The 25,402-nt window shown below is 38.4% G+C and overlaps 1 protein-coding gene across 8 annotated transcripts in view; it reads left to right on the forward strand.

Annotated features, from left to right (window-relative positions):
• ERC2 (ELKS/RAB6-interacting/CAST family member 2) overlaps nucleotides 1-25,402 on the forward strand; it is an 833,583-nt gene that overhangs the window by 645,703 nt on the left and 162,478 nt on the right. For all 8 annotated transcript variants that reach the window (XM_078853606.1, XM_078853612.1, XM_078853608.1 and 5 more), the window contains one exon: nucleotides 13,300-13,365. In XM_078853606.1, coding sequence (XP_078709732.1) covers nucleotides 13,300-13,326 — 27 coding nt within the window. In that variant the 3' untranslated portion in view covers nucleotides 13,327-13,365. The remainder of the gene's footprint in view (nucleotides 1-13,299; nucleotides 13,366-25,402) is intronic.

Consider the following 25,402-nt stretch of genomic DNA (forward strand, 5'->3'; position numbering starts at 1 on the left):
CAGAAATTCCAAAAGATAAAGCATAAGTTCTTGACAGAAAAAAGATATTTGAAATACACACAGCATTAACTTTGAAAAATATGTTTGTCAAAGTTGTATTGAGTTGATATTGATGATTTTGAATGTTGCTAGTTTTAGACATGTATCTATATAGAGAGACATATCTTTCTGGAAAACTTTGATATTATATATTGCATATATGAAAAAGTGTGTGTGTGTGTGTGTGCGCTTGCATTAGAGAGTAAGAGATTTTCTACCCCTCAGCATCTATTTGGGAGAGTAAGGCCATCTCTGCCCTTTATGTATGTCTGTGTGTGCATATGCTTGCTATAAAGAGAGAGGGTGTGTTATCAATCTATATGTAGATAACATATACACACAACCTAGGCGACGAATAAACACACTCCCATTTTTCACATGATGCTGTTTGCTCAAGCTGTAATTTATATATTATATTTACATTACAGATGCTATGTCAGGGCAAGATTGAGACTTTACAGCTCACCCTGAGTAAGGAGCAGCATGAGGGTGTGCTGCCCCAGAAGTAACCCAGGGTAGGAATTGTGACTCCTGGCCGAGGAGACTACTCCTTTACTGGGTGTAGCACACTCCTCCTCTTCAGCCTGATCAAATCCACTGACTGGTGTGTTATGGGAGAATAACTAAGTCTCTACCTACTCCCTGCCCCTCTTCCCCTCATTTTCTGCCCACCTGTTTGGGAGAGGAGGGAGTAAAGGTACACAGCCCCAGCTTAGCCTCATATGTCTGGACTCGATGTCCAGAGAAGCCCTAAGAAAGCCGCATAGGCAATAGGGATATTCTTACTCTCCCATACTCCCCTGTGTGGCAATGTGAGAGTCAGACACAATATGTACATACATGATTGTTGTACCTCTGGTTTTTGTATAAAAATCTTTCTCAGTATTTATTGGTATTGAGTAAGTTCAAAAAAGTAAAATAAATACACCTCAGTACAGTATTTGTAATTTTCAGTTCTTTCATCCAGAATTGGCTGTTAACAAACTCTAAAAACAAATTAAATCTGCAACTTTGTAGTTAGATTATTTGATTCTTTCCCTTCAGCTTGTGCCTGAGTGTTGGCAACTTACTTAAATTCCACCTGGAAACTTATTGGCAGTCAGTGCAGATCCTGGAGCATTGACTTAATCTGCTCCCAAAATGAAATTCTCCTTAATAAGCGTTTGGAGCTAGCTTCAGTTTCCAAGTAGCTGTAACATAGGTAGCCCCATGTAGAGTGCATTGCAATAATTTAATCTGGATCACTGGAACAAAAAAACTCATGGGGGATAAAGTTGAACACCCAGATTTGGACACTCCTGACCCCTTAGTCTTGTATAGACCTCCAGGAAGCTTTTTCTCGAGAGACTCTCCTCCTCCCAACACTTTGTAGTCTAGAGGAAAGTGCTTCAGACCAGCAGACTGAGTTCTAGTCCCAGATCTTCCATTGACTGCTGATAATATTTCTCTGTGCTTCACAACCCTTTTTATTAACTGAGGTGTCACATCCCTGCCTTAGAGGGAGGCAACTGTCATTCATCCATTTTACAGATAAGGTAATAGAGGGGCCGATACCAGCTCACTTCAGGCTAAACTGGGAATAGAACACAGGTTTCTATAATTACAGACCCAATGTTCATCCACTCTGCCACATTGCCTTTCAGAAAGAATGTGATAATGCGCTCTCTACTGAAAGTCTGCTCCCAGAACCAGGAACAAAACCTAAGAAATCTGATCTTTGTTAGTGTTGCTAATACCAAGCATTCAACAATTATTACTCTGACCCACACGAAATCATGAAATTTTAAAAAGTAATATTTTAGGTGCTTTTTCTTTGCCTTCTGGTTTTAGAGCCTTTAGGGTACACATTGGTGATGTTTTCATACTTTTCTCTGCAGCCACGAGGATTACAAATGTACCTTATTAAAAGGAAATCTGAGATTCTCACATAATCACAGGATTCTAGGACCCTGGGCTTTAAAAAGAAAACAAACCACCAGATATGGTGAGAGGTAGCAACACTGCTTTTCTGTTACCTGACTCTTACCCTGCTTCTAAGTATATGGATGGAAATGTAAAAAACCAGGTTCAATATTACAAATTTATGGAAGGACAGGGGGTTAGCCAGGAGCTTTAGCTTATTAATATATCAAGTGAATATGGTAATTTGAAAAGTATAAAATATAGGCTGTGAATCAAAAACCCAAATTAAACTAGGTCTGGTTTTGGTTTGTGACTGGAAAAGAAAAACATGATCGAGAGTTTGCCACAATCAAAACCAAAGCTTGCTTTCTAAGCCCATCAGTATGTAAAACTAAATGTTTTACATGTCTCAAAAACAATAGAAATTGGACTGATAAGGAAAGTACCAACTCAGTTTCTAATATAAGAAGGAGCTACTGTGGTATAGCAGTTTAGTGCACAGCCTTGAGAGCCAGTGTCAATGGGTTCCAGACACTGACTCATTGTTTGACTTTCGGAAAACATTAAACTACAAAATTACTAAACCATTGATACAACTTTGGCATGGATTCTGTATAATAATAATAGTAATAATAAATTAATTAATACCACACAGGGATGGTGTTAATTAATTAATGCTTGTAATGCACTTTGAGATGCAAAGATGAAGATGCTAGAGTGAAGTGCAAAGTGATAGTAAAAGTAATTTCAGGTTTTACAGTATTTCCCCTTACTTTCACATGTTGCTGGGCACATGCACTTTAGAGCGCTTAGGGTGTGAATAATTCCAATTCGTGTGGTCATAGTAGCTCAGGAAAATAGAACATTCCTCAGATGAAACAGTCAATCCTGCCTATTTTACAAATATTTTATTTTAAAAATATTATGATTTAATAAAGATATTGCACCCTTATTAAGATAAATACAATAAAAACAACTTTTATCATGGTCAGCATCATGTAGTACACAGTTGTCACGGTTATTTTTTGTTCCAGGCATGGAGGAAAACTGGTATATCACATACTACTGTGTGCCAGCTGTTAGCTAATGCTGGCCTTTGAGTGGCAGCCACTGTATTTCTCATTCTCTTTATACAGTCAAAAGTCAAGACTTCGGCCTTGACTGAGTAACTAGCTAAAGTAAACGAGACTAGTCATGTGCCTAAAATTAAACGTGTGCTTATGTGCCTTCCTGACTCAAGGCCTTAATGATGACTTCATACTGCAGATTAGAGAATGTGCAGAGGACTAGTCCTGCCTTTAATATTTACATAGCCATTAATACCTACTTTATTCCAAAAAGGGGACTGAACCAACCCTTCATCCAACCTCCTTTGGCCTTTGGGGAAGATTGGATTTGGTTTCACACTGAAGTTTCACAGCAGATTTTTTATATTTGTAATAGCCCAGATGAAAACCCTATGTCCAAAGAGCCCTGAACTTTGGGGAAGTTCTGATCTGCATCTCAGTTTTGTAGCTCAGGCTCATCCCTAGTTTATTCTAATTTGACAATGCTGCATTTATATTCATATCACAGTGTTAATTAATGTTTAGTAAGCTCTTTAATCAAGTAAAAAGCTATGTAGTTTTGAAATATTTATTATTGTTGTTATCCCTAGCCTTATATTTATAATTATTACATCAATATGAATTTTCATATGCCTTTTAATTATATTAAAGTTGCACTTTTTCTGGCGGATAAGTTGGAGTGCAGAGGTTTGGTTTTACTGTCTATGTTACCTCCTGGAGATGGATTCTGTATACCTATCCTTTGCTTAGAGAAATAAATTTATTTTATGTTTTGAGGTTTAATGAATGTGATATAAATGTATACATACTGTCCTGTGTGTATATTTATATATATCTATATTTATATGTCAGCTTTGCAGAGTCTTTTCCACATATGGAAGAATTTCTTGAGATTGTGTTTAGCTGTAGAAACTTCTTCCCATCACTTCCCAAGAGTGTGTGCATTAGGATATACAGTACTTATATAGAGGTTTACATTTATCTTACATTGCTTAGTAGAAAAATTAACTGCCACCATCACAGTCTAAAGTAGGTTTACAAAGCAGCTGAAAGAGGCAAAAAAAATTCCATTCCGTAATTTACAGTAACTTGATAACAAAAATTGCATATCTGATACTTCTAATATTGGTTATATACGTGAGATAGCATGTCATAGGCTTTCATTACAAAGGAGATTATAAATTTTTGCATTGCAAATCTAATTTCATGGACCGCTTCTTGTAGGAAGCTTTGGATTTCTGCTTCATCTAGTGACAAAGCTTTAAAATACATAAGTACATGGTGAAACATCTTATTCATATTATTGTTAGTAAGGGAGTGATAAAGTCAGTGGTCACAAGCTATATGCCCTACTTATTATATTTGGGTGCATCTTAAGTATACACAAATAGGCAAATTATGGAACTTATTTTAAGGCCCTCCTTATAACTTGCTGACTCATTATTAATTGTGACCACTTTTGTCATGGACAGATTTGAAAATATATCTGTGACTCCAGTAGCTAAAGCTAAAGGAATTTTTAAGATTTATTCAACTTTCTGAGTATAAAAAAGACCCCCAGAATATGAAGCTCCCAAAGCTCTATTCACCAAAGTTGCAAATGAATCTTCACAGCCAGTCTCTTCCCATTTTCCAGTTACAGGCTCAGTTCTGCATGTCATTCGTGCACAGAACTCTCACTTAAATCAACTATTGTTCTATGTGCGGAAGGCTTGTGGGATTGGGCCCTAAGATATATTTGACCTTTCAAGTTTCTTATAAGTGACTAACAGATAAAACATTCTCAGAGTTGTTATAAATATTTAAGATTTCCTGAGTTTAAAAGGTATAATTTAAAGACCTTTTATTACAAAGCAAGTAAACGTGCACATCAAAGGAAATAGAAATAGCTCTGAGGGAATTAATATATGTAAGCATCATTGTTTGCAATGTCTCAGGACTTGTAGTTACATGTTTAATGAACCATCACTAGCCACACACAATAAGGAGATATGATTGTAAATCAGTCTTTAGAAAGCTAGTTCAAGAGATGAGCAGGTTATCACCACATTTACTTACCCCACATTAAGACGTTAATTTTTAGCATGCATGCAACATGAAAGGGAGCTGTGATGAGCCTTGTCAGGTAGGGTCGTCTCTTGTAGTAAGAAAGGCAGAATGGCTTAACTCATCTAGGTTCTTCTGTTACCTGTGTTGTGAGAGCTTTTATCTAAAAAGAGATTTTATCTCAGCTAATATTTTAGAATTATTTTATTTTAGATAAAGAATGTTATAAAAATACTAAAATGTTGTTAATGAAAAAATACCTTGTTTGCAGTATTATAGCTTCATGAAGGGATTTCTTGGCTCGCTTTTGAATCAGACACATAAGGCCTGATTCACTCTTGCTCTGTGCTTTTTTGTAGCTGTTTATGCCAATGAACTACAGAGTGCAGGATGCTACCATATCAGAATGAGAGCCTTTTACATTCAATTTGCGCTCACTTGTGTACAGGAGTACCCAATGTGCATAGCAACAGTCATTTGGGCTTATAATTTTCAGTCACCTGATGTGTTACAAAATTCACATACATATTATTTTAGCCATGGCTAACATGATACCCCTTTTCTAATGCCTTCTTTAGTAGAGTTCCATTCAGCTGCCACAGTTTTACTGTTGATAGATAGACCTTAAAGATCTGGAAGCTGAGAAATATGGTTGTGAAATCAATTTTTAGATACACTTCAGTATTATAACAAATATATTTTATACAAGCTCATCAAGCATAACAAGTTAAGGGCCCAACCAGGCAACACAGGAGTCAGTTGAAGTTTTGCTATTAATTTCAGTAGGTACTAGATCAGAATCACTGGGCCATCATAATAGCATTAGACTGATCTCAATGGCCAGCAGTGTTGTGGTAAAGCCAAGTTAAAAGATTTATACATAGATTATCAAAATGTACGTGGCATGCAATCATTACCCATTTTTAGTAAATAACACTGCAAAAATAAAGATATATGTTGGCTTTCAGATGCTTTTTTTGCATGTATATAATTGAAAACTTGCTTTTGATTTAAAGTTTTGGATGCCATTAATCTGTAATGCGAGCTGGTATCTTTTCAGCATTTTAAAATGTATAAACCAACTGAAATATCAAGGTTTGAAAAGCAGCTAATGTATACACATACATTAGTCAAAATTGCTTGATTATGGTTTATTGTTTGAAAGATCCATAGATTAATGACTCTCTATGGTACACATTGACATGAGAGACTAACACTTCTTCTGGTGCAAGTCTCTGATAGTAACGATTGCTGGGGCATTTTAAAATTTCAGTTTGCACCATAATGCATCAATAATGTGTTGACTGGCAATATACCTCAGTGTACTTCAAAGAATCATAGACTCATTTTTGCACTGACTTATCTGTCTTCATTGAGTTATCAAACTCTAGCTCATAGTAGAATATTTTGATTTGAACACTGTCATCCTGATTCTTCAGTATCTTGAACTTTGGATAATCATTTATATCTAAACAAAGGAATTACAAGGTGAGTGTAAAGTGCTATGGTTCTGATTTGGTACCATTTTACACCACTTTGCACAAGCATAAATGATTACAGAAGGTGTAAGATAGTACAGAAGCAGTCCTCATGTTTTTAACAGAAACCACTGTGACTAGGTATTACAGGGATATGAAAAATCATATCTTACATATAATTTGTGTGGACAATGGTAAATAGGTCCTTTTAATATCCCTATCCTCTGTGTAATTGTGTTAAATTTACCAGGGCCAAGATTTACAATTATTTTATCAGTGAGATTGTCACTTTAGTGCAGGGGTGGTCAACCTGTGTTCTGGAGCCACATGTGGCTGTTCAGAATTTAATAAGCGACTCCTTGTATAGGCACTGAATCCAGGGCTGGAGCTACAGGTGCCAACTTTCCAATGTTCTGGGGAGTGCTCACTGCTCAACCCCTGGCTCTGCCACAGGACCTGCCCCACTCCACCCCTTCCTGCCCCCTCCCCGAGCCTGCTGTGTCCTCGCTCCTCCCCTCTCCCCCCCATCCTCCTGTACACCATGAAACAGCTGATCGGCAGGTGCAGGGAGGGAGGGGGAGGTGCTGATCAGTGGGCGGGTGGGCGGGAGGTGCTGGGAGCAGGGGGGAGGGGAGCTGATGCGGGGCTGCTGACATGTTTCTGTGGCTCTTTGGCAATGTACATTGGTAAATTCTGGCTCCTTCTCAGGCTGAGGCTGGCCACCCCTGCTTCAGTGTAATCCTGGGAAACTGATAAAAAGAGTGCACAATAGCAAAGGCAAAAATTGTAGATCTTAAACCATCAGGATATTGGAGATAGATTAAGGTACCATAGGGAGGAGGCTCCAATGAGACAGATAATGGACAAAAATTTTCAGCTTTTGTCTGAACCACACACCAGCACCCAATATTTTTAGGTCAGTCCATCACTATTATCCATAGAAGCCATAATTTAATATTATGAGTATTGACACAAAAGTTAATATAATGAATAAATTAAGATAATTTTTTTCAGAGATGTTGAGATTGGGGATATGCCCAATTATGGTGGGCATATGTCTTTGATCATAAAATACTGGGGGTCTTCTGTACATAATCTGGGTGTGGGGTAGGAAGTAGAGATGTAGTATGCAATTTATTTTCTAGAGAAGCTGTAAATTAAGTCACAATAATGTTGTCGTAGATTTTTAGACAAGGTAAATTGAGACTTGCCTGATGTTGTTTTTACCGTTAGAAAAATAAAAATCCAGCTAAAGTTTTTGACTCATTTGTGCAGCATAATAGATTATAGTGTTAACTAAATTAACTTTCCCAAAATAAGATTTTGTTGCAAGTGTCTCACAACAAAACATATGTAGGAAAAAGAAAAAGATGGAAGAGGAAGTTTATTAATATTGATAGATTCATAGTTTTGAAAGCCAGAAGGGGCCATTGTGATCAACTGGTCTGATCTCCAGTATATCACAGAGCAATGAACCTCACCCAGGTGCATCAAGCCCATAATTTGTGTTTCAGTTTAGGCCAATCTTTTAGAAAAATATTCAATCCTGATCTAAAGAGTGCAAATGATGGAGAATCCACCATATTCTTAGGTAAATTGTTCCACTGTTTAATTGCCCTCACTCTTTAAAAAAAAAAAGATGCCTTATGTGTAGTGTGAATTTGTCTAGCTTCAGCTTTCAACCATTGGATCTTGTTATGCCTTTTTCTGTTAGATTAAAAAACACGATCAGACTCTACAAGAGGAAAAGATTTCTAATAGTTCTGAAGTCACTTCTTTACTAGTGGCAGCATGAGACCTGTCCCCCATATTGAAATCCTCCAAACAATTTGTATAAATTTACTCTTTATAAAAGGTTTCAGAGTAGCAGCCGTGTTAGTCTGTGTTCGCAAAAAGAACAGGAGGACTAGTGGCACCTTAGACACTAACCAATTTATATGAGCATAAGCTTTTGTGAGCTACAGCATCCGATGAAGTGAGCTGTAGTTCACGAAAGCTTATGCTCAAATAAATTGGTTAGTCTCTAAGGTGCCACAAGTCCTCCTTTTCTCTTTATAAAAGATTATGATAATCAGTTGCCAATCTGAGTTATGTGGCAAACATATTTTTTAAAATTAAAACTGAACAGATAGACAAAGCTTGTGAAAAGAACCAAACTTTTCAAAAAGAGGGGAAGACACAAAGAGAATGGTGAATTCAATAGAAAAGTTGAATAGCATAATTTTGAAAACAATCAGAAAAGGCAAATGAATACAGTAACAATCCACCTGCAATAAACTTCAGTTTCAATCTAACTACATATGATTTTATTAACATAAGATCACATACAAATGGCTCTGTATTGTAGTCAGTGGTAGTCATGTGAATAAATCCAAGAGTAAAATTTGGCCCCTAGAAATCATTCTATAACCACACTAAAACTGCATTTTGCCAATCATATTATGCACAAATCCACAGGTGGAATCTTGTGGAGTTTCTTAACCCTCAGGTATTTCTTACATAGGCCTGGTCTACACTGTCTGGGGAGGGGCAGCTCTCGATCTAAGTTACGCAACTTCAGCTACGTGAATAACATAGCTGAAGTTGACATGCTTAGATCCACTTACCACAGCGTCTTCACTGTGGTAAATTGACTGCTGCTGCTCCCCTGTTGACTCTGCCTGCGCCTCTTGCTCCGTTGGAATACAGGAGTCGACAGGAGAGCACTCGGGGGGTGTCGATTTTTCGCGTCTAGACTAGACGTGATAAATCGACCCTCACTGGATCGATCACTGCCCGCCGATCCGGCAGGTAGTATAGACATACCCATAGTTCACAACCTGGACCTATTCTCCTATTGATGTGTATGCAATACTGTTGACAGGAATATGCATAGTGAGCAAGTATAATATACATGATAAGTTTTTACCATAGCTCAGTACAGTAGTTTTAGTTTTGCAATGCAAAAATTGTAATAGCACTGCGAAAGGAATTGTCATATAAAGAAATAGTTCAACTGTGGTGTCTCATAAAACCACAAACTCCATCATTGTCTGTCTGTTGTCTGCCCTGAGGCCCCACCTCCACTTGGCCTTTTCCCTTTGAGGCCCTGCCTGCTGCTCACTCCTCTCTGCCCTCTCACCCCCGTGCGAGTGGCAGGCAAGGCCTTGCAGGGACAAGGCCAAGCGGGAGTGGGAACTCGGGGTGGAGCATGGGTGAGGCCTTGGGGGAAAGAGGCTGAGTGGGGTGGGGCCTTGGGGGAGAGCAGGGGTCATGGCCATGGTCCGGTTGCCTGGGCCCACAAAAGATTAATCCAGCCCTGCTGCAACCTCACTCTCTCTCCCCTTGAATGTGGATTAAGGGGGGGAGGGGAGCTATAAATGAGGGGGGTTGGCTCCCTGCCATATCAGTCATAGGAGTCCCAAAACGCCTCTTCTCCCATTTCCTCCTCTTTAAAGAATACCTCCTTTAGATCCTCTACCAGCCCACTTTATCTCATCACTGTAGCCTTTCCCTACAGAGTACCTGCACTGGACATCTGCCATATATTTACATAATAAATTGCAACATCATAGCCTAACTTCCATTCCATGTTCACCCAATCTAAGATGAACCTGCTGTGGGGAAGGCAACCCTCCCCCCCCCCACACACACTTTGCTTTGGCCAATCTGGAAGTAAGAGAAAAATTCCTCCCAGGCTCCCAAGAAAGGAGTGACTAGCACAATGCCCACAGCAAATTCTGACAAAACCCAAGCGTGGGAGGGTGGGTGCTGCTCTGCCTGGTTGAGGAAAAGCCCTTTTCTGCTTCAGGTTGAACCTGCAGGGATGGCTCAGCATCCCCACACTGACCTGGTCTGCAGCTTCAGCAAAAAGTCACTTATTTCTCTAGCCCTTAAAGGAGCACACACATTTTCCAACAAACCAGAAAATGACCCCCACAGCTTAACGTGTGGTGAGATCTGTGCCAGGGCTAGCCCATTTGGGGACCCCTCAGGAATATTTTTCCCCCTCCCCAAAATACTAATAATTAATAGGGGGCACCCTGAGCTGCTCAGGGCCCTAAGCAATTGTTTAGTCTGCTTATGTCTAGCGCTGGCTCTGGGTGAGGTCATTCTCCAAATTTTGATATTTTGCTTTCTCTATTTCAAAAAGAGAGACACACATATAGGGAGGGCAGAATATGGGAGTTTAATTCCATGTTATGGAGGTAAGGAGTGAACATTTTCCATGTTTGTATCCCTTTTCTTTTCTTTATTGAAAATCCCAAATTTTGTTCTCAGGTACATGGGTATATTTGCCTTTGAAGTCCATCGGCATTCTCAGAACAGAATTTAGGCCATAATTCTTAATTTTGAGAGAGTTAAAGAAGAAATTAATATTTGCCTATTGAAAATTAACAATGGACTAGACCAGTGATGGGCAACCTACAGCCTGTCAGGGTAATCCGCTGGCAGTCCGCGAGACAGTCTGTTTACATTTACCGTCCACAGGGACAGCCGCCCGCAGCTTCCAGTGGCCACGGTGTGCCATTCCTGCAAATGGGAACTGCGGGGAACGGCCGCCAGCATGTCCCTGCGGCCCGCATCACTTCCCGCAGCTCTCGCTGGCTGGGAACGGCGAACCGCAGCCACTGGGAGCTGTGGGCAGCCATGCTTGTGGATGGTCAACATAAACAAACTGTCTTGCGGCCCACCAGCGGATTACCCTAACAGGCCACGTGCAGCCCACATTGCCCATCACTGGACTGGACAGTAGAACAGCTGTATGTGGTTAAGGAAGGTTCTTGGTAAACATGGAGTTCCCTATGTTTGTTGATTTCTGTAGTTATTTTTTTTAAGTTACTAACAAAGATTAACATAACTTGTGTTTCCTGGGTGAATAAAATGGGATCAAACTACTCTATATGAGTGAAATCATGTAGTCTTTCCTCAGGCCTTAATCTAGCAAAACTCCTGATGACTTCTAAATTATTCAGTTAAAATGACAGGTTTCAGAGTAACAGCCGTGTTAGTCTGTATTCGCAAAAAGAAAAGGAGTACTTGTGGCACCTTAGAGACTAACCAATTTATTTGAGCATCCGATGAAGTGAGCTGTAGCTCACGAAAGCTTATGCTCAAATAAATTGGTTAGTCTCTAAGGTGCCACAAGTACTCCTTTTCTTTCAGTCAAAATGAATGGCCTGAGTAACTCCTCCAGAATTCAGTGGGACCTATTCATATCTTGTCACTTCGGAGCATCAAGCCAAATGGGAGTTCTGCAAGTTTTGGCCCTTCATTGAGAATAATAATATTCAGACATTACACTTTCTTTACTGCCTATTATAGTTGTGCAAACCTTAAAACTAAGAAATATTCCAAGTTAACTTTAAAGGAATTTGCCCACTTTTCTTCTGTGTTAAATGATAGCTAAGTTTATATTTGACTGTCAGATTTCTTTACTTAATTCAGCAACATGGAAGACATCTTTCTTAACATCTGGTTTTTAATAACAGTTGACATCTGGGAGCTCTTTTTTTAATTCCTAGAATGGACTAGGAACAGTAGTGATACCGGCAGTGTATATTTTCATGCTAAAATTCCTGTCTGTTTCAATCATAATTAATTGCCACTCATTTCATTTATTTTTTAAATTGAATTAAGTACCAGCAATTTACATTACACCAGCTAGCTTTCAATGTTAGGAAACTGAAAAGTTCCATGTATTTTTTTTTAATTTCTAAAATATAAATGGGTGGATATAAAATATAAGATTTTATTTGTTTTGAAATGTTAAATTAAATGAAACACATATTACATGTACATGGTATATGCTTGTCTGTCTACATAGGTATCTGAGTATCATGTAAAAAAAAGGCCAGGTAAAATTATATATTATTCCTTGTTTTATCTTCCTCCCAATATTCATACATATCTAACTCTTGCATTCAGGATGAAAGTCCAGAGAGACAAGTGTAGCATGTGTACATATATATACATCTCTGAGCAGAGAGATTAAGGAACATACTAAAAACTGAAATCTGCAAATAAACATACTCGGGGAGGAACATTTCATTCTTCTGGTGAACCTTTTTACCTCAAGCCTATAATAAATGGAAAGAACATCTTTTTTCGTTACAGCAGTATCCCAAATAATGATTTTTTAAAATATGAGTTTATGAAAATTCCATGAGCAACTGTCACTGAGACAAGCAAAAAAACCCTACCATAATAACTGTAAAAGAGCAAAGAAACTGTCTTATAGTATTCTAGCAATATACCGTATTTAAGGCTTCGTTAAATAATATATTTGATTGATTATATGTTAGAAAAGTGTACTTCACTGAAAAGAGATTTTTGATACCTCAGCAGTTTTTATTGTATCCTTTAACCTTACAGAATGTGAAGCTGTTTGATTATAGTAATTACTTCTTTGCTTACTTATGAGGTTTAAAGTGTTTCTGCAGTAAGCATGAATTCACATCGTCTGCAAACAATCAGCTTTTAAAAAAGTATAATCTTCTAAAATTTAATTTTATAATCCACTTTTGGATTTAATTTTAACTGGGTGGGAAGAATGTTTTACTTCATTGTTCTTATTCTGGTTGCTACAGATGCAGATTCTCTGATCTACAGAAAACTATTGTTCAGTTGTTTTTGCTGCTTAAAAGTGCAAAACTTTTTTCTTTGTAACTCATGCTTTTAATAGCCAAGATCACTGTGCCTTAACATGCACCAAGGTAACTAACCTTTTCTTCTTTCATTCCAATGCTAACATCTTCTCTGTGAATCTCCTAATATCTGGCACGCAGGATGATGAGGAGGGTATATGGGCATAGCCATTCCTATAAACGAAAGTTCCAGTTTTATTCTGAGGGGTGAGAAATGATCTTTTATATCTATTTCAAGTTGCAGTCTAATGTTTTAATTTTAAACTGTATTCATAGATGTGTGTCTTGAAATTTATCTAAGTAACAATGTCAAATTTTCTTATGTGCCACAGGGGATTAGAATGATGTGCAATTTTTTGGAACTATGATGCTTCACCCAGTATAAGTTCTTGGGTTTTTCAATTTGTAGCAGCTTAATTTTTTAAGAACCTATTTCATAATATATAGGTCCAAAGTGCTCTTTTCCAAGTAATTTGCATCCACTCTTGTGGATTTCTTGTGAATAATGGATTCCTGTCACTAGTAGATAAGAATGATATCCTCTAGCAGTAAACTTTAAACTGGAGTTAGCCTGCCATGTTACGTCAGCTAGGAAAGCCAATATAAGAACTCAGAATGAAAAGGAGTACTAGTGGCACCTTAGAGACTAACCAATTTATTTGAGCATAAACTTTCGTGAGCTACAGCTCACTTCAGAATGTTTTTTTCAGATTAAAAATGAATGTCTGTTGTTTAAAATACTTGGCACAATTTAGATATTGCATCCCATAGGAATCTGATATGTTCATGTGCATGAAAAAGTGATGCTAATAAATGAATATTATATTTTTGTGAAAATTTAAATTGAGAAGTACATGCTTGGTAAGAAAGCTGCAATCTTCTCATACACCAATTCCATTCTGACTCAAATATGACAGACGACATCCTAGGTTGTCTCCATGAAGTTTAAGAATAGAAAAATGTGGCTTATTATGCTAATTATTTTCAACTATGAGTATTATATTGTCATTACTTGTCAATTATATGTTCAATGAGTAGCCACTTATAGATTCTTGCCTTGTAAGTTATATTTAACATATAGCTCAAAATAGGGCAGTGGCCCTATGATTATGACATTGGGCTTGATTCTTATTTAAACTAAGGGCACTTTACACCACTCTGGCCGTGTCAAGCGGCGTTAACGTACATGAAAATCAGGCGCCTGGGCTTAAGTGTGCAAAACTTTTATAACGTAAGTGGCGCTTTCCTCACTGGAACAGTTCTATTAACTTCAGTGGGAGTGTTTATGGGTGCAAGGAGGACTCACATGAGTAACAATTTGCAGGATCAAGCCCTTGTTGAAGTTTCCTACATTACTTTTCTGATGATTCTGGTATCTGTCATCAAAAAATGGAAAATTACATGAATTAATTGTAATTTTATAAATGGATGTATAAGATTTAGTGACTTGACTTGATGAGACTCACATCTCCAGAATAGATATTTTCCTCATGACAGTAATTTCTTGTTAATTGAAAGTATGTATTCATTGTACATAATGACTGTAAGGTGATATTGAGTTAGTGATATTCCTATTTAATGGTTTCTGTTTTTTTTAAAAAAGAAAGTGTTAAAACTCTACATCAGATTGTGAAATTTAACACCCAATGGTAGTAAAATAAAAAGGTTATTCTGAACAGTGTGGTACCAGTCAGCATCTGAACAAAACCAAACTTGTTTATCAAAATACAATTAAAATCATTATTTTTTCTGATTCAACTTAAAATGTTATATCATGTGTTTATATAATGTATGTGTGTATAATGTGTACACACACACACCCTGTATAGTAGCAATGGAACAGCACCTAGCATACATATTCTAACTACTTCTGGTCCCAGTTTCCTCTCTCCTGCTAATAAGGGTTCTCTTAAAAAAAAAAAAAAACCCAAAAAAACCCACCAAAACTTTAGTTCTGTTTCACATGAAAATTTAGCAGAGGTCTGTGTTTTTGATGTTTTCATGTTGTGCTGTGAGTAATTAGCAAGTGCTGTTCAGCTAAAGTTGTATGTTATTTCAATAAGTTTCTTCTGTGATTTACAAGTAGCAGAGTTCTCAACTGTTTGTCAGATTCTTTTCGTCTGTCCTGGGTGTGTAAAGCAGATTTTTGTTTACTTTTCAGGCACATATGTAATTCCAGTTTTGACAAAGTTTTAGTCTTAGACTTTTTTGTTTGGTTGCCAGTGTAATTTATATCATATTGTTGTATTCCAGAGCACTGATAAATATCATATTTGATCTTTCTTTCCAAGTCGGCATACGCTGGGAGTGCCGCAAATGTAGCAAATCATACCCCTGGTGGGAGGCTGTCTCACATACAAAGTGATTTCAAAGTTAATCCCAGTCAGGCCTCCTGATGCAGAAGAATAATGGTTTTAGTGTGGGACCTTCGGGATAGGTTATCATAAAGTGAAAACCTCATGATATAGACCACTTCCTAAGGGAAAAATAACTAATTGGGTATTCATTTGACAATAGGCTTTTGAAAGTAAATGTGAGTAATAATAAGGCATCTTATGTTCATTTTGTAAAGATGTATGTGTTTTATTTTAATCCACAATCTGAGTTCAAACAAAATAAAAATAAACAAATATTATAATAATGCACTATGGCCATAGGAAAGAAGAAAGCTACGAGCTTGATTCACCCATATGATCACACATATGCAATTTGACCCCATTCTGCCTGCAGGGGTACTCCCGTCAGGTAGTTTAGGAGGCATTACCATCTTCTTCCTCCCTCAGGGATTAGAATGGGGGAAGACTGTTTTAAATTCTCACTGATTCTTCATAGGAGCTCTACAAGCAGACGTTGCCCTAGATGGCTTAGCCTGGCCCCACCTTCTCCCTGACTAGCTCCACTCACTTTGCAGGCTGTGCCAGCTAGATCCTGATATATTAGCAGAACAGAAGTTGACAGTGGCTTGACTGCAGGAGACATTTTGCCAAGTGGCCTGCAGCCTGTATTCTGTAAGGTAGAGGAATCAGGCCCATGATGGTCTAGTTTATGAGAAGTGGCTTCTCTTCAGTTTCTATTTAGATTTTATATTAATTGTGATATTGAAGTTGTGGATATTGGATGTTATACCTGGACAGTGATACGTTTCTGAAAGAAATGATATGTTACAAGACTACTGACCAGTTTGAGTGTACCACGCAGGAAGCATAATATCTGTAAAGCCAGTCATTTTTATAAATTTATTTTGCACAAAAAGACATTGGCATTTAGCATGATTGTTGGACTGTTCTGCAAGATTTTTAAGTAATATTCTTGTTAGAATTCATTTAAGATGTTATGGAGATAAACTGGAATGAATACTGTCTGAGATTTAGCCTTTGAGTTTTTGAATCACATTGGGCAAAAGCATTGGTCAATAAGAGCATGTCTTGGTGTGATGGATAAGGCCTAAGGTTAAGTGAATTTAATAACTAAGAAGAGTAATAATCCAAGTAAAAATTAACATGGTGGAATGTCTTATTGATCTTAAAAATAGAAATAATAAAAATGTTTTACAATGGGTCTTCTTCGGCTATCCCTCGATGCGAGGACGATGTCTGTCAAGAGGGGTTCATTGGTGGATTTTTAAGTGGCTTAGTGCTATAATGGGAATAGCATTCATGGCAATAATTAATATTTCTGTCCAGGCTTCGAAAGTGATAAGGCATAGATTCTCTGTGGCAGCATTGTTCCACTTCCATATTCTCTACTGAGCTCTGTCTCAGTGTACTTGAGAGCAACCTGGGAGCTATCCTAACCGAGGCTGGCTAACAATGATTCCCAAGGGACTGAACATAACTGAGGCACACCTCACTCCAGCCACCACCTCTGGATAGTGGTAGTATAGAACTAAATGAGAAGATATGGGTGGTTTCAGCTGTATTTTAACTGCACTCTGGAGCAGAGTGGTCCAGTGAGTCTGGTCCATAACATCTCATTGGATAGATAAAGTAGATCTAAAGATAAGTAAAATGAACTGGGATTAGCAGAAAATATTAGTTAACCCTTCACATTTATTTAGATTCAGATTTCACCAATGGTAAAAGATTAAAGGAATGTACTTGTCTAACTGTAACAAAAATCTAATCTTCTTTAGAATTGCTGTGAAAATTTTACCACAGTTTTAAAAATGTTGCTCAGAAGTAGTTCCAGTGGTGATAAACCCCTAGGGATGACATGACTATGTCAGTGGTCAATGAAGCTGATGATAACTGAGAGTGAAGGGAAGTTTACACTGTACCCGGTATTAGAGTGAACAGATGGTTTCAGCCTCCAGAATTTAAGAGCTCCCAGGAGACTCATCAATACATGGGACAAGACATATCTTAAACAGACTCCCCCTTTCCAAAGCAAAGAGTATGATACATAGAAACCAATTTTTTCAGTCAGCTGAAGTAATGTTAAACCTCAAATTCAGTATAATTTAATTCAGTTTATGTTCCCTGTAGGACATTTTTTTAGCTTCAAACTTATATCAAAAGCTAATTGTGAACATAAGAGAGAAACAAGAGACAAGTAGGAATATTAGTATGTCAGAGGAAAATTGAAGTTAGCATGCAACAGTTTAACTTGAAAACACTTGGACCACAAGTATGTAGATTTCTAGGGAACTCCTTCACCTTAGTTCTGGTAGTTCATGAGGGGTTGGTTTTTTCCCCCATACTTCTTAGTTATACATTTCAAACTGTAAATTATGGGTGTAACAGCTCTATTCTACTACATATTTTTGTGCATGAGCAACATTTTAATAATGATATTTTAGAGTCAGATTAATTTTGATTTCAGAAACTTACATACGAAGTATATATTGCTGTTAAAACTCTTTTCTCAAGAGCCTAAAGACATAATAATGTAATTCTTGTAGCTGTAATAGCAAATAAACAAACAGCCTTTGAGTTGAAAGGGATGATTTTTAAATGAGAGACATTGCTTTTCCTACTAAAATTAAGAGGTCTGCTTATGTGGCATACGAGGAGCTGCATGTACAGTGTATGCATGCTGGAGTCGGAATTAAATTTGAGTTTGTCACAAGAATGGCAATTTGCAGTGATGATTTAATCATTGAATTTTCATAATAATAAAGCCATGGGACCAAATTTGCACTAAATTATGTAAGTGTAAATCTGAGTGACTCCATCAGACTCAATGGATTTATTCCAGATTTACACCAGCATAACTGTGGGCAGAATTTGTCTCATGCAATACAAGAACATTTTTATTTTCTAAAAGCACTAGAGTAGAATAAGTCTTTTAAAATTAGAAACATATGCAATTTTTTTAGGATCTGATTCATAAAAAAATACAGATGTGGACATTAATATGTTTTGGCAGAGATCCTGGGCCATATCCTCAGCTGGTATAAATCAGTGTAATTCCATTGACTCCAGCTGAACTATGCAGACTTACACTAGCTGAGGATCAGGTCCCCTTTACAGCAGGATCCATGCTCAAATCAAAATGAAAAATTATGAATATGTACCTGTATAATGGCAAGGTATCAGTAAGTCAATAGTTGTAAATGACAATCAAATGGGAATGGTAATCTGTTTAGTTCATGGATCAACAGCTTGAAAGGTCAATATTTTTAAAAGGGAACTCTCTCTGGCTTCCCCCAACTTTATTTAACTGGGAGAATGACCACCCTGCAGCTTTAAGTAGGGGTTTTTTTCGGCTGGTCTGGCCGAGTGAAGGGAACAGTGCTTTATTGCGGGCAGGCGGGGTGAAAACTGCTGCAAAAGGGGCAGAGTGGGCGCTGACTCATCCCCTGGGAATGCAGGATTTGAAAAGGAACAGCGTGGTGCTGGGAGCCTTCCTTTTTACACAGACCAAGGCTGAGGCAGGGCCTACTCTCCCTCCCTTTTAGGTGGTAAAATACTGGGTTTGGTCAACATCCGCTGTAGGCATTACGCTAGCCAACCCTTTTTTAGGGGGGTTGTGAAAGGAATTTTTCCATTGCCATGATATTGGCTTGGGTCCAGTTGGGGTTTTTTCACCTTCCCCACAGCGGGTTTCAGGAAGGGCTCTGTTCATGCATGGCATGACGGGTGGTAGGACGTATGTCGCAACTCATTATTTAAGTGTAGGGCAGATGTCCGCTGCAGGTACTCCATAGGAAAGGTATACAGTGACCGGATAAATTTCTTGGAAAAGGACTTAAAAAGAGGTGTTCATTAAAGGAACGAAAGTGGGGGATGTTGGGGACTCCTATGATTGGTACAGCAGGGAGCCAACTCCCCATTCTTATAGCCTACCTTAACCTTCCTACGAAGTGGGAATGGTTGGTAAGGTCCCGGCAATGGGTTTGCTGGAGGGACCTTGATGGAAAAAGAGGGGGAGCTAGTAAAAGCCCCTGGGTAATTATGGAATAAACATGGGGGTTACCTGCACTGTACACTGTTATCTGCTGGGCAGTCCCAGACATCTAATAATAAAGTTGTGGCCTGATTAAACCGATGTCAAATGTCTCCTGTCCTTTCGGCATAGCCAGACAATTGTGGCCATCAACCCCTCCATTTTTAGTTTATCTTAGTTTTCATAGAAGGGCTAATGTATATGCATAACTCCCATTGTAATCAATGGAAATCACTCATATTCCGCAGCTGGAGAATCAGGACCCCCAAATTTATTGCATCCTCGTTTAAAGAATTTAACAAAATGTTGCTGCAAATCAAAAGAAATTTAGAAGCAACAAGTAATTTTGATTACAAACTATCAAAATGCCTGATTCCAAAAATATCAAAATGCAATGTTTTTACCTTTCCAAAATTTGTGTTGTTTTTTTTTTTTTTTCCAAACTGAACAATTCAGCAAAACTGACATGAATTCACAAAACATTTTGGTGTTTCCACATATTTTGCTGAAAAAGTTTCAGACAAAAATTTTTGCTCAACACTCATAATAGACTCATTTCAGTTGAAAAGTGAATCCATCGCTTCCCTTCTCTCTGAATATAAACCCATATTTGTTATTTTTGCACATTTACCATTTGGGGCATTAAGTGTTAGAACTTCATGAACTGAAAGTTGCAGTTCTTAGAGCAAGTCAATTCCACGCTTTTTGAATGTGGAGTTCCCATAAAGGTTACGTAAGCTGTACGTGTAGAATCATAGACTATCAGGGTTGGAAGGACCAATCCCTAATTTTTGCCCCAGATCCCTAAATGGCCCACTCAAGGATTGAACTCACAACTCTGGGTTTAGCAGGCCAATACTCAAACCACTGAGCTATTTTATTTGGACTCTTTATTCAAATTAAAGCTTAAAAAAATCAACAGCTAGAGAAATAAACCTCAGGAGAATATGTTTCAAAATTTCACTTCTTAAAGTTGTTCACAATGTTTCCAATTTTAATTCTGAATCTTTTAAAGTATGGTCACAGTGCCAGCTGCTTTTAACTGAAGGTTGAAGCCAAGGCTGTATTCTTGTGAGCTGAGGCACTGGCAACATTTTCTTCTCATGGAATCATAGACTATCAGGGTTGGAAGGGACCTCAGGAGGTCATCTAGTTCAACCCCCTGCTCAGGGCAGACCAATCCCCAATTTTTGCCCTGATCCCAAATGGTCCCCTCAAGGATTGAACTCACAACCCTAGGTTTAGCAGGCTAATGCTCAAACCGCTGAGCTATCCCTCCCCCCAGTTGGAATCTTCCCCAATATGTAGTTCAGTGGAAACATTAGTTTCCTTTCAGCTCAAAGGACAAGTCTAAAATTGGGGACACACTTTGGGTTGAAAAGCCAAATAATTGTGTTTAAGAAATCCTTTTTTTAAGCTAGCAGATATCCAAAATTCATAAACGTCTGTTTTTATATAATTCTGTAATATAATAGTGGTTTCAGTAAATTCTTTAAATGTTTTGTAGACAAAAACTGCTCCTGGATTTTTTTTTTGTGGGCAAATTTAAAAACTGTATTGGTGAACACTCATTTTTGAGCAAGGTGTGAAAATAGGATGTTCCATAAACAGATGGCAAGGCATCTCCTCCTATGACTGCAATGCCAGTTGATAGGCATTCACCACTTCAAAAAAATCTGAGAGAATTGCATTGTCAGAGTTGGGAAAGATAAGTGAGCTTCTGAATGGGCCAAATCCTGTGAAATTTCCCAAGCAGTAAGGCAGAAAGCTGTGTGGTTCCCCTTGTCCCCTTCCCTGGACTTTCCTCCAGATTTTTCCATTCATGTCCATGGTTTGCTCTCCCTTGCAGATATTTTTCTGTCTGGCCTCTATCACTGTAATATTTGAGCTCCTCACAAAAATGAACTAACTTATCTTCACTACATCCCTATTTGGTAGGAAGTATTAATAGCTCTGATTTTACAAATTGGAAGCTGAGGCACGGAGAGGTTAAGTGATTTACCCTGGAGCTCATGGACACCTTTGGACCAAAGACAGGAATTGAACCCCCATCTTCAGAGTCCATGTTTAGTTCCTTAACCACAAGACCAATTTTTCCATAGACTGCCTTTCCTCCACATGAGCTCTGGTGGTTCATTTCCCTCTCCTGGAACTCTCAACAGACACAATTTCTTTTTTTACTTAGTACTTTTTTACTTCAGCGAATGAAATTGCAGCCTCCAGTGTTAAAAGTAATAACTTTCTGTTTTCACTGATCCATCTTAGTATATTGAATGAATAACCAAAGGATGTGGGATTTTCATAATCAGCTAACTCATTTGCAGTCAGACTTTTTCTGATGCTCATTGCCTTATAAAATATTTTCTGTTCATGTCTTTTGAACTCTTCTAGCTTTTCAAAATTCTTTGCTATTCTGTGCACAAAACAGTTTTTAAACAAAGTTGCAGGTTATGCTGCTCTCTTTCTCTATTCACAGAATAGGGACTAGAATTGCAAACTTAAATGTTATATTTTTCTATTAGTACTATTTTATTTCCTTATTTTGATACAGAGGTAGCTGCAATAGCAGTGTTGGAATGCCTCTGGGAATGTCTTGAGTCAGAATGTGGTGAAATTAACTGCTGCTTTTCTTCTTTCATTCACCTTCAACTCTGACGTAATTGCATGTTGAGAAAAACTTCAGTATAAATCCCTGCTATGTAAAACCTTTGTGATTAAAAAAGGGTGTTTCCCACTTGCCATATATTGTTTGCTTTTGGCACAAATCTTCAGTAAGTGATGCTCTGAAGAATCTCTGAAGATCTAGTTCAGAGTTCACTTATTGTTCAGTTTTTTTTGTTGCAGAAAGTATGGGGAGATGTAGAGGTGGATGAAATACTAATGTTGTGAATAATTTCATGTAATTGGCCAATAATGAGCCTGATTTTGTGGGGTGCTGAACACCTCTTTTGGGTACCTCCTCAGTACCTTGCATAACTAAGCAGAATGTTTGCATGAATGGTTATGAATTTAAGCCAAACTAGTAGTTGTGTGTGGCAGTGAATTAGGAGCAGTTTTTTTAAGAGATAGATTGAGGAGTCAGTATTTGAATCTAGATGTATCTATCTATGGGCTTTATGTAGCAGCTATCATTCTGGTATTCAAGGACTGAATTGACATTAGGTTTAGACTATGGCTTTTGTTTGAAATTGCTTGAGAGTTAGGTTTTCTGAGATTTTTCTGAGATTTTGCCTACATCTAACTGGGCAAATAGGCCCATTCTATTTGTGGATCTAATTGCAATCAGAACTGTAGGAATAGGTCCTGACCTGAGAGTTTGAATTCAAAAGTCCCTGAAATTTGAAAGGGTTTGTGTTCTAGATTCCAATTTTGCCTTGTGTTCATTATTTACCTTCTTTAGATCAGATTGTACCAGCCTTACTCGTGTTGATTTGTACCTTACCACACAAGTAGTCTCATTAAAATCAACAGGCCTACTTCCTTTGTAAGGTACTTCTCTGCATGAGTAAAAGTGGTAGAATATAGTCCTCTAATGTAATTTTTAACTTTACCACTTTGGTGCTGATATCCCATGAAAGAATGAGCGAGAGAGAGAGAGATGGGGGAACAAAAGACTGACTGGATAGGAATGTATTGTAGGGTCACAGAGCACTCATCACTCATTAAGAAACAGACTGGCTATATGGGAAAATCTGATTGGCCAACAAATTTGACAGTACATGCAACTGTACTGGTTGAGGCTTGTTAGAAACAAGACCTTTAACTTTTTTTTAAAAAAATCTATAAAGGCAATAACATGTTTTAAGAATTTAGGCTATATAGCAGTCTATTATGGGTGACTGAAACCACCTGGCTTTCAAAGAGCATGACTCATGACACACCTGAGGTATGCAGGCATAATATAACTTCTCACTTTTAATTTTCTATTGTTTACCAGTAAATTGCAGCAGACATGGGAAGATAGTTGGGACTTTGCCACCTACTCATCCATGTGTGTCTGTAATCCAAATAGACACAGAACAGATTGGCAGCCAGTACTGTAGATTTTATTCTTTGGCAGCTGTGACATGAATCAAACATGGTGGTGTATAGGGATATTTTGTACAATTTTTTTATCTTGAGAACAGGGTGAAATTCACTCCTGGGATTAAGGCCAGTAGAAGGCCCATGTCCGATTTTAGTCATCCCTAAGGCTGACCGGGATTTAAATCATGCATAGGGAAGAATTTCACCATTAGGTAGTGTCAACTACAAGCTAAGACCAACACTTTCAAAAATAGAAATCTAAAGTTAAGCTTCTAAATATAGATTTAGGACCCAACTTCAGGTACTCATTTTTAAAATCTTGGTCCAGGAGTCACTGTGGTAAGGACAAAAACAACAAGGAGTCCTTGTGGCCCCTTAGAGACTGTGGTAAGGGAATATCTTCTCTAGAGAGACCTTAGAGTTATAAAATGGAACCTTTCTTCAAAGTAGGAATTGTTTGCAGTATGGTTGCAATTTTAAGGCTTCTAAGCTATTAACAAGATTAAGGCAACATAGTTTTAATGTTTGTTTACTGGTACCTGGTAGCTATTCAGTGTCTCTGACAGGACAGGCCTTACCATGAGGCCAACTGGGGTGGCCACGTCAGGTGGCAGACTGTGGGGGGGAGGGCGCCACTAGGACCCAAAGTGTAGAAAATTGTGTCTGCTGCTGGTGCACATGTATTCTCTCTGCTCTAGATGCACAGAGATGGTGGAGTGCTGCGCTGGAGGAAGGAGGGCACAAGAGACATAACAGGCAGGCAGGAGAAAAGGTGAGAGGGAATAACAGAAAGCAGCAGGAGCTGCAGGGAGAGAGAGGAGGAGGACCCTCTTAAGTACCTCTCTAGCACCCCGAGGAACTTGAACTGATTAACACCAGCTTCTCAGGGAGCTTCCTGTTTCCTGCTGCTTCCCTGAACCCACTTGAGGAGAACAGGCAGTCAACTGAAGTATAAGGAGCCAGTTAGGCCCTTAAGACGCTGATATCTTCCCTCACTCAGGCCCTGCTACCAGCCTGCTTATTTGTCCCCTTCAACTGAGTGTTGAGAGCCACTATAGCTGGCACAGAACAGCAGTCATGAGTGAAAAAAGAAAATGCCCCTCTGGGGCAGCATTCAGAAAAAGAAAGAAAGCAAAGGAAGCTTTTCTATCTAAGCAGGAAGGAGCACTCCTGAGATACATAGACACAAATGTTCACGGTGAGCCTTCCGGCCCCAGTGAGGATATAAGTGGTGAGGAGATGCCTGATCTTCCAGTTAGTCAGAATGCAGGTGACCTGGCAGCTACTGCAGCATCCATATCTCCGTCTCAAATGGATGTAACCAGGCACATTCCTGAAGAAAAGTGTAGATCAGAGAAGAGTGTGGTGGAGGTGCAAGAAACAGCTGCTGCTGAGTTTAGTTCCTTAAGTCTAGATGACCCAGGACTGTGGACCCACTTGAGCAGTAGCCTGAGGGACTTCCTTGTACTGCATGGGCCACAGCAAGTGAAAAACTTCATGTTCCCCAAAGACAATGAAAATAGAAGTTTCCATCCAACACATTACTGGCGTGAAATCCCCAATGGTGACAAAGTGAAGAGGCCATGGCTTAGGTACTCAAAAACCCAGAATGCTGCCTACTGTTTTCGTTGCAAACTCTTCCAGTCTAATGTTCCAACCAGATTGGGTTCTACAGGAACAAAGGACTGGAAAAATCTGGCTAGAAATCTGGCATGCCATGAGAAGGCAGCAAATCACCAGAGAGCATTCCATAGGTGGAAAGAGGTTGAGATGAGACTAAGGTTAAAGGCCGCCATAGATGATCAGCATCAACAGAAGATTGCATCAGAGT

Source organism: Lepidochelys kempii, chromosome 7 (genome assembly GCF_965140285.1).
Source record: "Lepidochelys kempii isolate rLepKem1 chromosome 7, rLepKem1.hap1, whole genome shotgun sequence".
Taxonomy (NCBI): Eukaryota; Metazoa; Chordata; order Testudines; family Cheloniidae; genus Lepidochelys; species Lepidochelys kempii.